Here is an 18,588-nt window from a genome sequence, read left to right on the forward strand (position 1 = left end):
GAAAGGAATACAAACAGTGACAACAGCTATTGTCCTTTCACATGGTTAACAGTAAATGACATGACAGTTTGTCAACATCATTGTGTCACATTTGGCTAGTTAAACATTAATCCACTCCTTCTCTGTTATTCATTAGTGCCACAACAGCTGCTGCTGCTCATTATTTCTTTAACAACCAGTGAAACTGTGATTTTGTGACACTACCTCTCAAACAGCCCATTATCATTCTATACCTTATGAGCATGCAGCTAAAAAAAAAAAGCTGAATCTTATAAACAGATGTGGGACATGTGGTCACCAGTTACCACTGATGAGTTGACTTTTCCATTTTGTCACATTTATATTCTTAGATTGTTACTGAAGGTAACATTTTTGGTTGTTTTTACAGCGCATGAAGTTAACTGATGCTGCAGCTAAAAAGAAATGGTTGAAATGAAGCAACATTAGTGAGATAACACTGTTTGTATAGCAAAATATTTTTGCAAAGGTTTTATCTGGGTGGATACTTCCTGTGGGAGTCTGGAGAGTAACAAAAAGGGGAGTATAACACTTGTGCAAAAATGATAGTGATACAGTTGATGGAAAAAAAATAAGATAAAGAAAGTTTCAAGCAAGAGTTATGACAGCAGATGGTCTCATCTGATAATGGAAAATGAGTCCTGATATCCCCAAACTATGCTGACTGTATTCAAAAACAACTAGAAATCATTTAAAGGTCAGCAACAACCTGCATGTTCAGCACAAAGTCTGAAAACTTCAAATGGTTCTACCCTCTAAAATCCAGATATTCTGTGTGCAAATGGATTAAGAATAATGCTAGCAAACAATTTGCAACCAGAGATGTGCTATGATTCAAATGGTGTGTGTGTAAAGGGGAAAATCATTCAATTCTAAATAAAATAACCAGTGTTACAAAAGTACCAAGTGTGACAAATGTATGAAATAGTATGATTACAACGTTTAACTGAAGAAGTGTGAAGGCAGTACAGGATGACTAACAGAGAGCTGCCAAATGAATTGCAGCTGGATGTTTACGTGCGAGGATGAGAATACCAGTTGCCATGGAAACAGTAGTGTGTCTCCCCCTCAGCTCAATGGGAGAGCAAGTGGAGACTGCTGATCTATTATCAGAGATGATGCATTGATTGGATCATTGATTGGGCTGTCAGACAAGTCCTCAGAAAAGTTGCCCTACCACGCTAATATCATGTCAGACTTCTGGCATTTTGCCTTTTTTTCATGCTGAAGTGAGATTTTTCATGAATGAGAGCACCTTGACACACAAAGTGTTCAGCAATATGTTTAACAGACAGACATAATTGCTGTAAAACTGCCACCTGCATAAATGTAAAAGTACTTTTCATTCACTCATTTCATTGTAATCGCAATTTCTGCCTTAATGAGAGGCGGTTCTTTTTTCTTGCTTTTGGAGAATACATTCAGCCATTAGCCTGCACACAACAACTTGTGAGTAAATAGTACGTCATGATTCTTCTGTACAATTGGATGATGCGCCATACAAAACATTCAGCGGAACATAAGGCTTAGACAAGGTTTTTGTCTATGTGTCCTGAAATGCCAGCACACTGAAGCGTCATCAAAGTATAAGAGTTGACATTGTGGACATTCATCTTCCCTCAGCCAACATCATGAGGCCAGTGCTCCACCATCCAGCACCACATTCGTCCACCCCTGCATCTGTCCTCTGCATGCTGGGAGAACGGCAAATTGGGAAAACATTACCTTTGGCATTTACCAGACGAAAGCTTGTTTCAGTGGGCTCAGAGAAATGCCAAAGGTGCATGGATTGTGTCACAGACCTCTCAGTTACTACTGCTGAACAAACTTTATAATACTTAATAGTAGTCGAAACTTCTTGAACTGAAGGTGCAGATTAAATAAGTGATTTGTAGGAAAAAACATACCTTCACTAAAGGATAAGAACTTCTGTAGTGCTTCACAAATGCACAGTGTTTACTCAGGAGGACTGATTATATATAGTTTGCAGTTTTATTGGCACTAAAGTTTGTGGACAGGTTATGACATTGTGGAAGCTGTAACAGTGAATCAAGATATTACCTTGCATCAATAATTTTGCATCTGCTAGTATTAACTGTGACACATATTTATATGGAAATACAAGATTTACTTGTTGTGTTGTTGCCACCTAAACACCTCTGTATCTGGCAGTGACTATGGAAAGTAAAGCTGCATCATGAACACAGAGATGGACATTAACAGTCAACTTGTTAAGCAACACAGCCCCACCTAAATCCAAACAGAGATGGTGTGTGTGTGTGGTATGTAGGATTTGCTTTGTCCTTTTAACGCTACTGTGAGTCACAGGATTGAAACGCTGCTGCTGAAGCCTTCAGAGTCTCCTCCCTCCACAAGGCAGGGCTGTATTTACACACTTGCCACACTTCACTGATTTCTGCTAAACGCTCCCAAAGGCCCCTTTCCACAAAAAGTGATACCAACAGCACTGAGCTTAAATTGCCTTTCCCACACGCCTACAAGCTAGTTAGCACGATAGAATGATGGGAGGATATATATGGCTATGAGCAATTTGTTTTGATTAATTGTTGGGCATGAGAGACAACTCGTCCCTACATTTTTAATCTGTGTGCATGACATAAATGTATATACAGAGAACCAGCACAACCAGCTGACGGCATGCCACTTGTGGTTCGGTGCCATATGTGGACCCCTATAGTGGTAAGCTGTCCGTGTTCCACTGGCACATACCGTTTCATAATGGTTGGTGTAGTAAAACTACAGTAGTAAAAATGTAGTAAAACCTGGCCTTAATATATATTTTTATCTCCCTTTGGCAACTCTAGAGTTTTATTGGACCTAGTCACTATTTTTCTGATGCTAAAATCACATAGAGGAGATTTGCAACCTTAAAAACTATTGTACAGATATTATAGAGCAGCTTTTGCAGAATAATCAACCTTAAAGTTGATCTTTATCTTAATCTTTAAAACTGCACCTTTAAGTCATTGTTAGAACAAATTAAAATGTGACCAACTGTCCTTGATAAGCAGTTAACTTGCAGACAAGTTGAAACTTTGCAAAGAGGAATTTGAGCATGAGAAAATGAAATTCACTGTAGTGCAACCTTTCATTTGCTGGTATGGATGGAATGCAATTTCTACTTTGATGCAGCTATTCCAAAGAAGAGCTCAAACAGTAATTATCTCCCTTCCCAGTGCATGTCAATGATCATCTGTAAAGCTACTGCGCTATAATGACAGGATGGGGAGGTTGATCCCTTGGGACTTTTGGACAAGCTTTAGTTCCCACAGGAATTTCAACCAAAAAGCTAAACCTCTGGAGTCACAGACAGGTTTTACTGTTGTTTCTGCCATCATGCAGATCTATGGACCTATAAACTAAATTTATCAATGTTTTTTTTTTTTAGATCTATGATTATTATATCACAGAGAGAAATATCTGGCCTAAATACTGGACTGACTGAGTGACCAACTTTATAGAGCAAAGGGTTTTCCCATTGAGATAGAGGAGCTGCAGGAGGTCTGTAATTTGAAGTATTATGTATAGTTCATTTGTTAATGCTGGCTTTTTTTTTACATTCTAGTAATAGTATAGCCATTAAGTTGTATTATATAATTAGATTTACTACTCATAAGTAATGGCTCAAACAAGTTAAATCTTTTATTGCAGCAGAGGATCTTGCAGAGATTTTCTCAGTTTCTCTTCTTCAGTCTTTGCTCTTTGTCAGAAGGCCATCCACATACAACCATGTGAGGATTTTATTAAAAAAGTCAGACGATTCTTACACCATTTCGAGGAAGTCACACTCTCTGCTGACATCATGGAGGAGGGCATGTAACACAATCTGTTATGATAGAAAGTGAGCAATTCAGTCATTCAGATATAACTATGAGCTTGTGATGCTCAGCCACTGCATATGAAAGATTTTCAGGCAATTCAACATGTGACGTAGGTTGTCTGCAGTGATTCATCTCAGTTCATTCCACTTGAGTTAGTCTGATGTGTGATTAATGCCTGACTAAAGAAAACCTCCATACAATCATAGGGTAAAAACAAACATTTAATATAACATGAAGGCCAGACATTTAAGTAATTATTGGAGCTTGGTGCAAATGTTATAGATTGATTGTATTTGGGTATTTCACTCAGGATCCTCATGTTAAGGTTTAAACAATTTATTGGAATAACAATAAAACACATTTTAGCTTGGCTCATGTGATGCTCCGACATGAATCTGATCAAGCATGACAAATACTTCTGCTGAGCTCACAAACCCCCCTGACAGAGCCTGAGAAATACTTAATTTGAGCATGAACACATAGCAAAAGAAATACTTAGAATTCAACAAATTTGCAGGAATCTAAATGCTTATAGTAGGAACTTGGGCGATACAGCGTGTTAAGCAATTTCCCCCTGAGGATTATTAAAGTAATTCTGATTCTGATTAAACTGATGAAAGCAAGCAGTAGTACAGCAACAAGGATTCAGTGCTGCATGATGCAGATGGAATAACGTTCATATCTTCTGCCTAGTGGTAAAGATTGTGGACATACATGACCTGATGTGAGATGAAACATGTGACTTCAGTGCTTTTTTGAACAACAAGTCTCCATATGCTACAAGCTAAAATGCTATGGACAAAAAGAAGCTGTGATTAACAAAAAGCTTATATAATAAACCTTAAATAATAGAGGAAAACATTACATTGAGTGTAAGATTTACATTGCTCAGACTGGTGATGTCGTCATCTGCTCATGTGATTCAAAGAAGACATATACTTGAGTATACAGCAACAGTCTGCTGGTAACAGCATACTTAATCGTCCATTTAGTACGCAGTATGCAGTGTAGACACACACTAAACACTGCATGACAATCTCTCAAGTTTCTGACTTGGACTTCCGACTACAATGATCAGTCCACAGCACTTTTCTGTGTCTGAGGTTGTTTTTTCCGCAATTCCAGTAGTAGTATTCCAGAGTAAGAATGGCACACCATTGGGCATAAGTGACCACTGCATTTTACACTGTGACTCATTCTCAACATTACAGATACTTGATCACCTGGAAGGAAACCTAACATGTTGAGAGGCAAACACATGCACACCTTCTTACATGCTTGAACACACTTAGGAGACACTTTTTTCTTGGTAAGACTATGATGTTTGAGCAAGTTTGCTCTAGCAACTTTGCAAGTTTGACTGCTGTGCATTGCTCATCTTTTGTCGATACTGTAGGCTACAGCAGCAACAACCGGCAAAACTACAGTCATCCCAACTCTCTCTAAAGTACATCTGTTTTTGTCCACATAGTAGGAGGAGGAGCGCTGACATTTGATATGCAAAGACCTTGTAATCCCCCAAGTGCATCGCAGTGTGTTCACATATCAAAGCATGTTTTTTTCTGGCAGAATGTGCCTACTATCATTTTCATTGCCAAACTGACTCACTCTTTTGCCTGCAGAAAACTTTATGATAGAAGCTGAGGTATAAAGATCTCCGTTGTCACTCCAGCTTAGACTCATTCCAGGGCTAAGCCTGTCTGCACGCACAAGACTTTTCCCACTGTCAACGTGGCATTACAGAGAAGCAGCTTTGTGTGGGTGATACTGAAAACTAGCAGTGTTATAAAAAAAATTTCACATGGCAGTGACACTAAGAACATCAAGTGAACTCACACTCAGAGCTTTTTGAACTCTGCAGGGTTTCCTAATTAGTTAACTTCGTGTTATGCTCACAGACGTGTAGAAAGTTCCTATGAGGCCAATAAAGCTGATCGGCTAACATTTGCTGACTCATAGAGGAGATCCCGACCTCCAGAATTTTCACTTAGCTACACTAAATATTATAGCAGCTGAATCTACACTGGACTGATAGATGTTTTCACTCATATAACCTCAGAGAAACTGTCACTTTTGCTCTTGCTTACTTGGAAAGAGCCAGCAGCTTGTTATAAATTTGGTCAAACCCATGACCTCCATCTGATGGAGATGCTGCACTCAGTTCCAATGTTAGGACCAGGGGTAAAAATGCCTTCGAAGGCCGGAAAACGTCACTGACTGAAGCATCCATTCCAGGGGCTATTACTGTCAAAACGCACGCACTCAGACCTGGAGGTGTCGTCATGAATAATTCCAGCTCCTTCTTCTTGTAGGCTTCCTGTTCTGCTTCTGTCTGCGTGGGTATGTTTATGCATGAGGCATTCATTATTAAACTCTGAAGAGCACAGATATTCTGAGTGAACATCCGAAAGGATGACTCAAACATCCACGTTCAACTTCCATCATTACATAAGCTTGGAAGGTGAAGAGGTGTTCAACAGACAGCCGGATCAAATACTGATGTGGAGAACAGAGAGAGTGCAGCGGAAAAAGCCAATCAGTAGCAAAAGACAGGTGTAATCATTTTAGCACAGGAATATCAGGACACAAGCTCTGACGCTCAGCAAGGAGAAGCCGGATGTCTTTTATGCAGCCTTCACAGATTTCTGACACTCACCAAATTGGTCAGTGCTTGCTTGTTTCCATAGTTACAGTCTGTAAATGTGAAAGGATGTCCAAGAATGATAGTAGTCCCTCTGCCTCAAAAGCTCTGATGCAATGGCTGATATAGTGTAGTCTGTCTCCCCTGTTGATCGGTGCCCTTGTTTGAGAAATAATGTGTGCCTGTGTGTGTGCATGCGTGCGTGCATGTTAGTGTGAGACAAGGTCATCCACATTGCGCAGTCCAGTGTAAACATACCCTCTATCATGTATCCATCTCTCTGTATCTGCCCCTTTCCTGTTAGCAAAGCAAGTTTAAAGATAAAATACTTGCTTTGACTTGGACCAGTGCACAGATATGATCTTAATTAAGATTAATCTTAAGCATGAACTAGGGGAGTACTTATTCCACATGAAAGAAGTACATAGTTCATTTCATGTTTGCTCAAATGTTTTATAACACCTTAATACCATCTGAAATATAGCATCTATTTTGAGGACACACTCAGAAAATGTAATAGCACTAAACATCTAAAAGCATCTTCAGGCAGGCACAGCACTGATCAGTGGACAAACACTCAATGAGAAGGACAAGTACTCCGGAGTTGATTTTTTTTTATAGAAAATGTTCTTTATTATTAAATAAATAAATACTGCACTTTTTTACACAATAAGTTACTTATGACATTTTCCACCAAGGTGATAATGGCTCTTAATTGATCTTAGATGATCCCTGGTACTTTTTAATTAGTGTCATTCTCTCATCTAGCACCACTCCCGCCACCTCCCCTCACATCCCTCCTCTGGTTCTCAACTCCATCTGTCAGTAAAGAGAACAAATCACAGTTTTAAAAGTTGGTGTGATTATTACACCCCTCCCACATTCACACACTCACACACACATATATATACAAACTCTGCAGCATCCACACATTTTAGCAAATCATTCCTCTCTACTGCCAAGTTGGCAGTGACATACACTGTACATCATTTACAATATTCCACAGTCTAGCTCTGATTGTGTTCAGAGCATCAATTCATGGATTGTCTCTATGAAACAGCACCAATTGCACTGTACACATTTACGCTGGTGCCAGCCCAGCATTTGCCTTTACTTCCCAAACATCCCTCTTCATCCCCAAACATCTGGGATTCACATTTGTACCAACATGCTTGCTCCATTACGCTCAGTCTTTCCTCTCCTCCAACTATCAACATACAAATCAGCCCTTTAACATCCACTGTCAGTGTGCTACATTTCATTTCCCCATCCACAGAGTCTGTCCGTATTATTTTTTTTCACCTGCACCTCTGCTGGGTCATAGAGGTGCAACAGTGAAGGTACGTTAATTTACTTTTCACAGGTCCGCCCTCAAATTCGCCCTCCTGCACAGATCCTTCCGAATCCTGGTTCCACTGCAGCGCTACAGTAACGGCGCTGGTGGGTAGATTTTTCTGGTGAACTCTTTCCAAAACACATTATTGTAGGTTTAGCTGCATCTCTGCAGAAGCATGTCCAGGGAGTACACCATGCGTTCACGCAGGTCAGTGGGGCAGCCGGACGTCAGCAGGGAGCTGAGTTTGAAGGTTTTGGAGATGCGGTCCTCATTGATGTATGTCAGCATGTACTCATCCCTCTGGCAGCACAGGATGATCTTGGTGTGGTCGTGGTAAAAGTTGATCTTAAGAAAAAAAAGAAAAAAAGTTGATTATTTATTGGTTTTCTTTTCTTTTCTTTTCTTTTCTGATTTGATGTGGTCTAAGCCTCTTCATCTGAATACTGTGTCGTGCTTTGCATCTAAAACAGTGCTCCTCTGAGCATGCCCAGCAATGTCTGTGTTTCCTGTGTGTGTTTACCTGGAAAGTGCCGTCATTAAAGAGCATCATGAGGGCGCGGTCGGACTTCAGCCACTGCAGCAGGTAGAGTCTGGGCATGTGTGCATCTGTCATACTACCCAGGTCCCCACCCTGAGAAAGCACAAGAGTAGCACATCAGAATTAGACAGGCTGCAACATGAATTATACCATTTCTAATGCTCTAATGCAGGGGGTGGAAAGAGAAAGAGGAGTGGGGGAATAGAGATGTTTCCTTACATCCATGAGGTTCTCCTCCATGTAGTGGGAAAAGTACTTGAGCACAGTCACCTGGCCCACAAAGTGTTCAGGAACCTCACATGTGGGGAAGACAGAGCGCTGGCCTAACTCTGCATAGTAATGAATGGTCCTGAAGAGATGAGAGACGGAGATAAAGAAAGTGTTACGCAACCACTCAGATAAACAAATAAACAACAAGAACCAAACATAAATGGATTTCCTTGACATTTAGAATCTAGTGCTATTCCTGACTGAAAAAAAATGCTCGTTTGAAAACAGTTAAGGTGTCAATGAGAATATTAGCAACCCCACCCTGAGCCTGAAAATTCATGTTTTTCCCACTTTCTGGAAAAGAAAAGATAATGTACTTGAATCTAATAAATCATGCCATCTCTTTAATGGGACTTATTTCAAACCACTAACAGGTTCTTGAAATCAGTTCTATGTACGATGGCATGCTTCAACAAGCCATCTGCATCACATGGAGTGACTAACAACTTTCAAACTGAAGGTAGAGTGTTATGAAAGCATAGGATAGTGCATACTTTCTGTCTGGCAGGAGGCTCATGTGAGTGCCGTTGTTGAAAAGAACTCCCACGGTGTGATCGGACAACTGGTAGCCAAAGCCGTACTTGTTGGAATAGTCCACCCATTTAGTCACCCATTGAAGATTGCAGCTGTTTGAGCACTGAGGAATGTTGTCCGCTGCAGGGTGAGAACACAGATGAGGAGGATTAGAGCACAGTTACAAGGAAGATTCAAAGAAACGGCAACCTTAACTGTGCAACTGCAACATTTCAAGGTCAAATACAGATAATAAGCTTTAGCTGTATCATGAAACCTCTCAATGTGGAATTATCTAATCAATGATTACATGTATAGGTTATGGCATGTATAGTTAACTCACCTTTAGGCATATTCTCCAGACATCCTCTCAACACGCTTGCAACAGTCTCAGCAACGCTCCCTGTTGTGCTGTCTTCAAGGCCTTTAGGAACAACAGCAACAGGGGGTCATTGAGGTTGGTGTCATATTGGGGCAGTATAAGAAATTATGTTGCACTCTAGCTGCCACATCCAATCTGTCATCTTTGCATTCGTTCAGTTTTCCTGTGAGTAATTGTCAGTCGCACGAGTTACATAAACTGGGCTGTGTGTGTGAAACAAGGCTGGTGAGCTTACATTCACTGCTGCTGCTGCAGCTCCCCAGACTCCCCCTCACGATCAGACGGATGGTATCTCGCGTCGTCGGGGACTGGCTCTCTGTTGCTGGGGCAACTGGGCTCTCCGCAGATGGCGGAAGTAGACTTCCATTCTGAGGTGGGAATGACGACAGGAGTCAGAATCTGCGAGTTTAGATCATCGCTTCCTACTATGACTCAACAGTCACCCACAGATTCAAAGCTTAAAGGTTGAAAATAAGTGCTTTTGGTTTGTTCTGAAACTTGGCTTGTTATAAAGTTTAGTACATCATCAGAGTGACTCACTGGATTCTCCTCAGCATGATATCCCAAATGGACATATTTATTTAATGGCTGAATGAATAATGTGCCAGCAACCCACACTAAATATCTGATTTTTGTGTTAAATAAATGGCCTCTTACCTCTGAGATCTTTTTGTTCTGTTGTTGGCTGATGACAGTTTTCTCCAGGTCATGCTGCAGTTTGTAGATCTCCTCTTCCTCTTTGGTTAACTTATCTATTAAAGGGAAAACAGCACATAAAAATGAGCACATGACCTTTTTAGCCAACAGTATGGGACAAAATGTGATGTGCTTTCAACCATAATCTTACAAAGTTTAAGACTTGCTTAACTGGCTGGTGTGAAAAGTGGTGTTTTAAGTAGCAGATGAGTGGCTTAGTGGTTGATGTAATACTCACTCAGAGTCTCATAGTATTTGACCTTGTCTCTCTTCCCACCAAAGAGTGCAGCGGCAGCTTTCTTGAAGAAGCTCTTGGCGGGACTAGAGACGTGGAAATCTGGTGGTGAATGGCAACAGCTCGGCAGCAGACGCTCTGGACTGAAGCCCTGTGGAGAACGAAAGTGGGTCAGTGCCGGCTGGCGGGAAAGAGGTCACTGTTATACTCCTACATCGTGACATTGAGCGACGTAGATAGAAAGAGAGAGGAGCAGACAGATAGGGCGGCAAAATGGAATCTAACCTGTGTAAAGAAGTCATGCCTCAGAATGTGGTCCAGGTTGGGTCTGTCCTCTGGGGTCTTAGCTAGCAAGCTGGCAATTAACTGCCTAGCCTGTGGTGACAAGGAGGAGGGCATGGAATAACGTGCCTCTCTAATACACCTGTAGGTCTCCTTCAGGTTGGTGGTTTCAAATGGTGGTCTGCCCAGCAGCATAGTGTACCTGGAGAAGGATAGAGGTCAAAGGTGAGTCGATTTCCACCACTAAAAATCTACAAAGGCTTTATCAGACTAATGACTGTAGGCAAAACAGGAACGCACTAGTCCGTGAAATGCAATGCCAGTGTGTCTTTTCAAGCTGATTATGTGTTAGACTCTTATTCAGTAAAAATGTATATCATTACTAAGCCTTTTAAGTACCTAACGATGAATTTACAGTTTGCCCACTCACATTACACAGCCTAGGGCCCAGATGTCTGATTCACAGCCGTGGCCCTGTTTGTTGAGCACCTCAGGGGACAGGTAGTTGGGAGTTCCACAGATCGTCTTCCTCCTGTTTCCTGCTGGCTCCAACTTGGCAGCCAGACCAAAGTCCCCAACCTTCAGCTCCATCGACTCACTCACAAAGAAGTTACCTGTAGGGAAGAAAGGGAATGAAATAATAAGCACTTGATATTCAACCCAGGATCAAAGGCTGAATGCTGCACAGATACACTGATTACAGCGAGGAAAAAGGAAGGAAGTGAGTTGGTAGATAAATATATAAAAAACAAAGTAGTTGTACAGAATGCATCTTTACAACTGCGTGCAAAGTGTCACAGCACTGTAGTGTGTCACTGCTTAATAAAGATTACTTACCAAGTTTCAGGTCTCTGTGAAGGATCTCTTGTTCGTGCAGGTACCTCAGTCCGGAGACAATCTGTCTCAGATAATAACGCACCTCTGGCTCAGTGAGCACTTTGCGAGCCTTCAGAATATGAGCCAATGACTGCGGAAAAACAAAACAGAAAAGAGAGCTATATTAGAGCCGTTTCCTGAAGGGTAACTGTTCCACAGAAACACACATTTTCCTCTGTGAAGAAAATGTTACCATAATTTATGATTTTTCTTTTAATGCCACATGACTATAAGATGTTCTATATAAATATAACTACTGTATCATACAATGAATTAAAACAGCTCTTTTCTTATGTAGCCAGACTCTGCAAACTGCCAATGCGCTGCCTCACTGACTTTAGGTGCAATGCAGGTGTTATCCAAATTTGAAACACGGCAGTGACTAGGATAAAGTGCAGTGGGGACAAGTGGAGCTCTTACTTTTCTGCTGCAGTATTCCAACAGGATGTAGATGTTCTCCTTGTCCTCAAAATGGTGATAAAAATGCACAATGTGTTTATGGTGCAGGACTCGGTGCAGCTCAATTTCTCTGTCAATCTAGAGGGGGGAGAGACAAAACGGTCACGACACCAATTGAAGGCAATTTTGTGATGATGACGACGTGCTGTCCAGTCGTGCCAGTGCGCACAGGCACCGGAGCTGCGCGCTTACCTTCTCCCGCTGATGAGGTTTGGAGACGCGCGCGTGTGGGATGATTTTTGCTGCATAAACTTTGCTGGTGGAGAGGTCGGTCATCTCATAGCATTTAGCAAACCCTCCCTGGAAAGAGGACAAACACTGTTAACATGCTGCGTCTTCAGGTTAAGTGGTAGATCCAAAAAAGTGGAGAACAGATTCTATGCGTGAGCTACCTTTCCCAAAACTTTTCCACGGCAGTAGCACTTCCCAGTGGCAGGATCGGTGATTATCCTGGCCATCTCTGAGGGCGCACTGCGCTCATCCACTCTCTTTCGGCGGGGTTCACAAGACCTCTGCGTCGATTCGCACATGCTGCTGCTGTTACTCTGTTGGGACCCGATATTTCGCTGTACTTCCATTATGTGGCCGTTTGTGGTCCCGGACTCAGAATGCAGCCTGGAGAGTCCGTCTCTGAGTCTTTATAGTCTGGCACCCTCCCCACCCATGTCTGCCGCCCTCTCTCTGACGTCACAATGTGAGACGAGAGCATGAGGTCTGCCTGATATCGATTGCCTGGCATGTAGGCTGCATAGGTTGGCGGTGGTACAGAAATGAAAGCAAAGGGGATACAAAAAAAAGTGTGGATTCCCTTCTAATCTAATAATCATTATGATTATTTACAAAGTCAGCCGCCATCCATAACAGTAATAAAGACAGACGGTCTGTAGTCCTCCTGTTTTATTCATAGAAATCAGGCAGCTGATGGACCTCTAACATTTTGGTACAAATGATAATTGAAAGTGTTGGAAGTGTGGTGCATCAGGTCAATAAAATATCCTCTATGCAGAGAATCAAATGATCTGTATTCTGCCCAGGCTAACACCATCCAGTGTTTTGCACCAAACTCAGATTGGAGCACTAGCACCCTCAGGTGGGGATTTTAGATACCATTTGGGTTACAGGTGGAGATTACAATTCCTGTTCTGCCTTTGAATCTGACATATGAATGGGAAGTTGTAGAAGTGGTACACTGTAAGATTTATGTTGCTGTAGTTTCCAGGGACATGTATGTTGCAATGACCTATGAGCTCTCCATGAGTCACTGCAGGCACTACAGTACAACAGTTTTGGTGATATGCACAAGACAATACAAAGAGCCATATACCTCCACCAAGGCTGCCAGTCCCCACTTCTGTTATCTTATATTAGCATCTGTATCTGTATCAAAATAAAGTCAGAGTCAGAAAGTCCTCAGGAGAAAATCACAAAAATGCTCAAAGTGCATTGGTGCAATGGTAATAAAATCTTAATTTTGATATGAATCAAAAATTAATCACTTCACTTATTTGGCAAATGGCCTCATGCAAATTTTATTGAAATCTTTTACAAACAGTCAGACCAACACACAGTCACACATAATCATGCTTCCCAGACTTTAGTGCCCATTTCTCTCCCAAGCTACATACTCAATAGGTCAGGTGACAGAATAACATAATTATTTTAGACCACCTGTGAGGTATATGACATCAAACCATCCATGTGCCAAACCCTCAGTAGCTCGTGGAAAGAATCTAAGAAGGGCCTTGACCTCAAGAAATGGCCGTTCACGTTTTTAATATGCACACGAAAACACAAAATAAGATTCTAATAACAACCTCACAAAAGGAACGCTGGACTGAACAGAATAACATACAAAAACATTGGCTTTACAATCCCTCCTGTAGCTACTGGGGAGGTTTAGTAGCGTTGATGTGGAAGTAAAATGATTTGCAGTGGAACCGTTCTTATTTCAAATAGGAGTGTGTGACGGTATTTACGACAAGTCATCAATATGGCAACGGTTTAGCCTGTTCTGGCAGTGCAACGATTGAACAAATACTGCATGGGGTATGTGATGTCAAAATCCTCCTGACATCTGCGTTCAGAGTCCCTCTAACCCTCAGATATCTTTCAGAAGGATCTCTCCTGATCAGTGCTCTTAACTGACAGATAGCAGTGTTTATGTGAGGACCAGCATTTACAAGCACCTAATAAAAATGTGTTTTCTTTCTATGGTGTTCCTTTAAATGTCAAATGTTTGTTCATTTCTGGTCAAAGAAAACAGAGAAGTGTCTGAAGGGTTTAGTGCTGTAGAGAATTATAGTGCTGGAGAAAAAAAGAACCCAGAGACTGTGACTTGTTACACCTCTGTGCTCGGTACATTTCTCAGGTGTGAGCGCACACTGCTAATGTCATAAGCAAAAGTCTGGTCAAGACCAGAGCCAACAGACAACTGTTGTGGCCAGTTGGGGAAAGGAAAACGGCAAGCGATGACACGTGCATCATCAGGAAGCTCTTTCAACAGCTTCTCACCCAGCACCGCCATCTGTAAACCAATCAGAGAAGCCTGAATCAGTCACTAAGCTATGCTTGCTATATGACATGCATAGCAACAAAAAGTCTACAGGAAGGGAAAGAAATACTCGCCACTCCTGGAGCAAGGAAAGCTGTCACATTGTTGTATGAAGATAAATCAGTCTATGAAAGAGGAAAGTCATCACAGGCATGGTCATATAACAACTTTGATCACACTGAAGAGAAGAAACACTTTTTCTTAAGGTCTTACCGTCCAGAAGTCTTTTTTCACAAAGGTCGCCTGGCTGGATGTCACTCCTGTCAAGTGAGCCTTGCTCCTGGCGTAGGTGACTAACATGGAGTTAATCTCAAAGCCGGTGGACTGGAAACCAGCAGAAGAGGCCGCAAACACCTGGAACAACAGAACACACGTGTACACAGCACAGTCATTATTAAACTCTGGGAATTTATTTTCATAAAACATGGAGTCTCATGGAGTCAACTTTGGCCGCATGTGAATGTGTATTTTTCTGAATAAATTGCAGCTCACTAACCAGTCTTCCATCTCCTGATCCAAGATCTGCTAAGCGACCTGTTCGTCCCTCAAGCAGCTTCATAGTGTTCAGTGTCTGATCTCTACTGGAGGGCACATAAGGAACCTGGACAAACATACAACACAGCTAGTAAAGTAATTATTGTAGACATTGAAGGACATCTTATCAAGCTGGGAAATTAGATCTTGAAAACAGAATATTTCACAGTCCCCCGTTGCAGATGAGTCTATTAAATTTAGAAAAGGAGAATTACAATTCAAATCTTCTAACATTCATGACACTCCAACCAGACACTACAGCAATATGAATTTCTTCTTTTTCATGTAAAAACATCTCTGGATATGCTTCAACAGCCAAGTTGTCTGAATGCTCTGACTACAACCTTGAAACTCATCTCCCACTCACTGTCAAAGAAATTAGAACTGTTACGCCATGTATCAGTGAGAGACTCAGCAGGACTCTCTCCTGTCTCTCGCTGTGGTAAACTGGGTTTAATATGTCATCATGTAAAATTCCACTTTTATCATAGCGTAACATGTCTTCTGTCAGAAATAGCTGGCAGGATAAACAAAGCATCATGTCATTAATTCAGAAAAACTTGCAACAACAAATTCTACTAATTTTCAATAATCTGCCGCTGGTCATTATGATTTCTTGTTCATTTTGGTAAGACAGTAGAGGAAAATAGTGCATGACTCATGTTACAAAAATGGATCCCTGGGCGAAATGTTTAGCAGATTAGTGTACTGCAGAAGATGGTGCACCTCTCCATAAAGCATAATCACAGTTATAGACTTACCATTTTCATCTTTTCTCAGGCTTGTTGCTACCATGGAGCACTATGCTCCAAAATAAGCAAATCATTGTTAATGTGCAAGTTATGTTCTCTGTTGGCTTCTTGTCTTGGATTTCACACACAGACACATGCAGCATTTTATTTGAAAAAGTTGAAAGAAGGCACAGCAGGCAGGTAAAAATAGAAAAAGGAAAACTTAAGCACCTTGAGGTTCCATGGGATTTTGCGAAAGCCAGGCATAGCAAAGAGGCTCCATAGTCCATACAGGCCCATAAGCAGTGTGCCTGCACAGGCCGACAGGACGGGATGGGGTTTGTAACTAGGTACGAATCTGCCGTGGTCTTGTAGAATCACCTCAATGGAGTCCTCCATTCCAAACTGTCACAAATACTGTTAAAAGATACAGCAAATAAGGGGCGATTTTACTGCAGTCTGTAACAAATTTGAATATTCTGTAGGGAAATATCTCTGAACACCTCCATCATTCTCTAGTCTGACTGACTTCTCTTCTAGATTATTATGGTCAAGAATTATATTGACATGTGATTATTTTTAAAATTGGGTAACAACCTAGCAGCAGGGTTTTTTTTGTATTTACAGAAACACATAACATAAACATTTATGACAAGAATGGTTTAGATTTGCTTTATTTTTGTGATTCAGCTGTATACCACTGGGAGGAACAGTTGACCAATCAGAGCCTACCAGGGGGGGATTCAGAGCAGGGATGTTAACGTCCTGCATGGCTACCTGGCCTAACCTACCTATGTTCATGAAAAACAGCCACAAAAACATTTTGGCAGACATGGATGGGATTGTGGCAGATGTACAACTTATTGTAAGTTGGCTGACAGAAATACAAAATCTTAAATCAACATATTTACAGTTGCACTTAAGATTATTCAACCCCCAATAGCAAATTAGGTGTATTTGGTGTATCTGAGGAGGCAGGTGGCCAAAAACTGTCGAGTGACACCAGAGGACCTGCAGCAAGACCTGGTGGCAGCAGGCACTGAGGTTTCAGTTTCCACAGTAAGGCGCATACTAAACACTGAAGGCCTCCATGGCTGAACTTCAAGTCGTACAACACTACTGACCCAAAAGCAAAAGACAAGTCGGCTCTGATATGCTGAAACTATATAAATAAGCCACAGAGGTTTTGGGATTCTGTTCTGTGGAGCGATGAAACAAAACTGGAACTTTTCAGGTCTATGGATCAGCGGTTTGTCTGGAGGAGGAAGAATGAGGCATACGCTGAGAAGAACACTCTGTCTACAGTGAAGCTTGGCAGTGGTTATGTGATGCTCTGGGGCTGCTTTGATTTTTCTGGCACTGGAAACCTGCAGCATCCACCAAGGCCTGGCTTCAGAAAAAGTCCTGGAAGATACTGGGCTGACCGTCACAGTCACCTGACTTGAACCCCATAGAAAATCTCTGGGATTTGTAGAAGGTGGTTTCAGCACACAAACCCAAGAACATTAGAGAGCTGATGTTATGAGAATTGCCATCCAAGGACATGCTCACGAATTGCCAGACAGATTGGCAATCGAGGGTGTGCTCTGCAACGGTGGGAAGCCTCATATCTACAAGGACAAGAAGAAGTTCTCACGCCAGTAGATGATGACACGATGTGTGAGAACTACACCCACAACGCCCATTATAAAACCTAACTGTATATGCTCACCAGATGAGCCTTTTACTCTGTAACCTCCATGATGTTGTTGCACTGTCAAACACTCCTCTTACATGTAAGATTAAACTTTGTTATAACTTGCAAGCTGGCTCCAATCTCCTCTACCTAAAGAAGAAGTCTTTTGACAATTTGGCGCCCAACGTGGGGCCCCAATATCCATTCTCTTCCTCCGGTGAAAACCACAGACCTTGCGCAAGGCTGAGTGAAAAAACTCAGAGGTAAGACCTCCACCGCGGGATTCCTAAAAACCCGTTTTGGACAGGGAGGCCAGGGCCACTGGAGAGAGGGATGGTGACGGGGTGTAGCAGAGGAGTGACGAACCAGCTACCCTGAGTCCGGGACTCAACAACAGGGGTGAGTTAAACAAAAGGATAGGTCAGGGACCTATAGCAAGTCAGGGACTTGTGGTAAGTCAGGGACTTACGGTAAATGTCTTCAGAAAGACTGATAGGTCAGGGACCTAGGGTAAGTCAGGGACTTACGGTAAAGCGTCTTTAGAAGGACGACAAAAAACTAATCTCTCAGCGCCTGAGTTAACAATAATAGACGTCGGGAAGTCAGGGACTTCAGGGAGTCAGGGACTCACAGAGAATTTTTTTTATTAAATAAATTTTCCCTAAAATTAAAAAAAAAATAATAATAATAAAATAAATAAAATTAAAATTAAAAAAAATTAAAAAAGAAATAAAAAGAAAAAGAAAAAAAAAAAAAAAAGAAAAAAAAAAAAAGGGTAATTGCTGCAGCAGTTGTTATCGGAGTCAGGGACCTGACGAGGTCCAGTATGAAGGGGATGCGAAGCGCATGAAACAGGAAAAAAAAAAAAAGTAAAATATTTGAAAAAATGGCAAAATAAATATGAGTTTAAGGGAAAACTGCAAGTAGGAGATTGCAGAGAATTAGTGGCAAAGATTGAAACAAATACAAAGGGGGAGTAAGATAAAAGCAAGAAAGGAAGGCCTCACAG

The 18,588-nt window shown here is 41.5% G+C and overlaps 2 protein-coding genes across 2 annotated transcripts; both read right to left on the reverse strand.

Moving 5' to 3' along the window:
- Window positions 1-7,132: 7,132 nt before the first annotated feature.
- plk2b (polo-like kinase 2b (Drosophila)) lies at window positions 7,133-12,666 on the reverse strand. The gene is made up of 14 exons (XM_070834209.1): window positions 12,481-12,666; window positions 12,281-12,388; window positions 12,050-12,166; window positions 11,591-11,720; window positions 11,184-11,367; window positions 10,757-10,955; window positions 10,475-10,622; window positions 10,198-10,292; window positions 9,776-9,908; window positions 9,502-9,582; window positions 9,140-9,299; window positions 8,595-8,724; window positions 8,358-8,468; window positions 7,133-8,182 (listed from the first exon to the last, which is right to left on the reverse strand). The coding sequence occupies exons 1-14, from the start codon at window positions 12,664-12,666 to the stop codon at window positions 7,991-7,993; spliced, it is 1,974 nt and encodes a 657-aa protein (XP_070690310.1). The 3' UTR covers window positions 7,133-7,990.
- Window positions 12,667-14,426: 1,760 nt separating this feature from the next.
- LOC139203584 (adenine nucleotide translocase lysine N-methyltransferase) lies at window positions 14,427-16,303 on the reverse strand. The gene is made up of 5 exons (XM_070833399.1): window positions 16,136-16,303; window positions 15,136-15,240; window positions 14,853-14,993; window positions 14,714-14,764; window positions 14,427-14,612 (listed from the first exon to the last, which is right to left on the reverse strand). The coding sequence occupies exons 1-5, from the start codon at window positions 16,301-16,303 to the stop codon at window positions 14,427-14,429; spliced, it is 651 nt and encodes a 216-aa protein (XP_070689500.1).
- Window positions 16,304-18,588: the final 2,285 nt, after the last annotated feature.

The sequence above is a fragment of the Pempheris klunzingeri genome, chromosome 7, assembly GCF_042242105.1.
Source record: "Pempheris klunzingeri isolate RE-2024b chromosome 7, fPemKlu1.hap1, whole genome shotgun sequence".
Lineage (NCBI taxonomy): Eukaryota > Metazoa > Chordata > Actinopteri > Acropomatiformes > Pempheridae > Pempheris > Pempheris klunzingeri.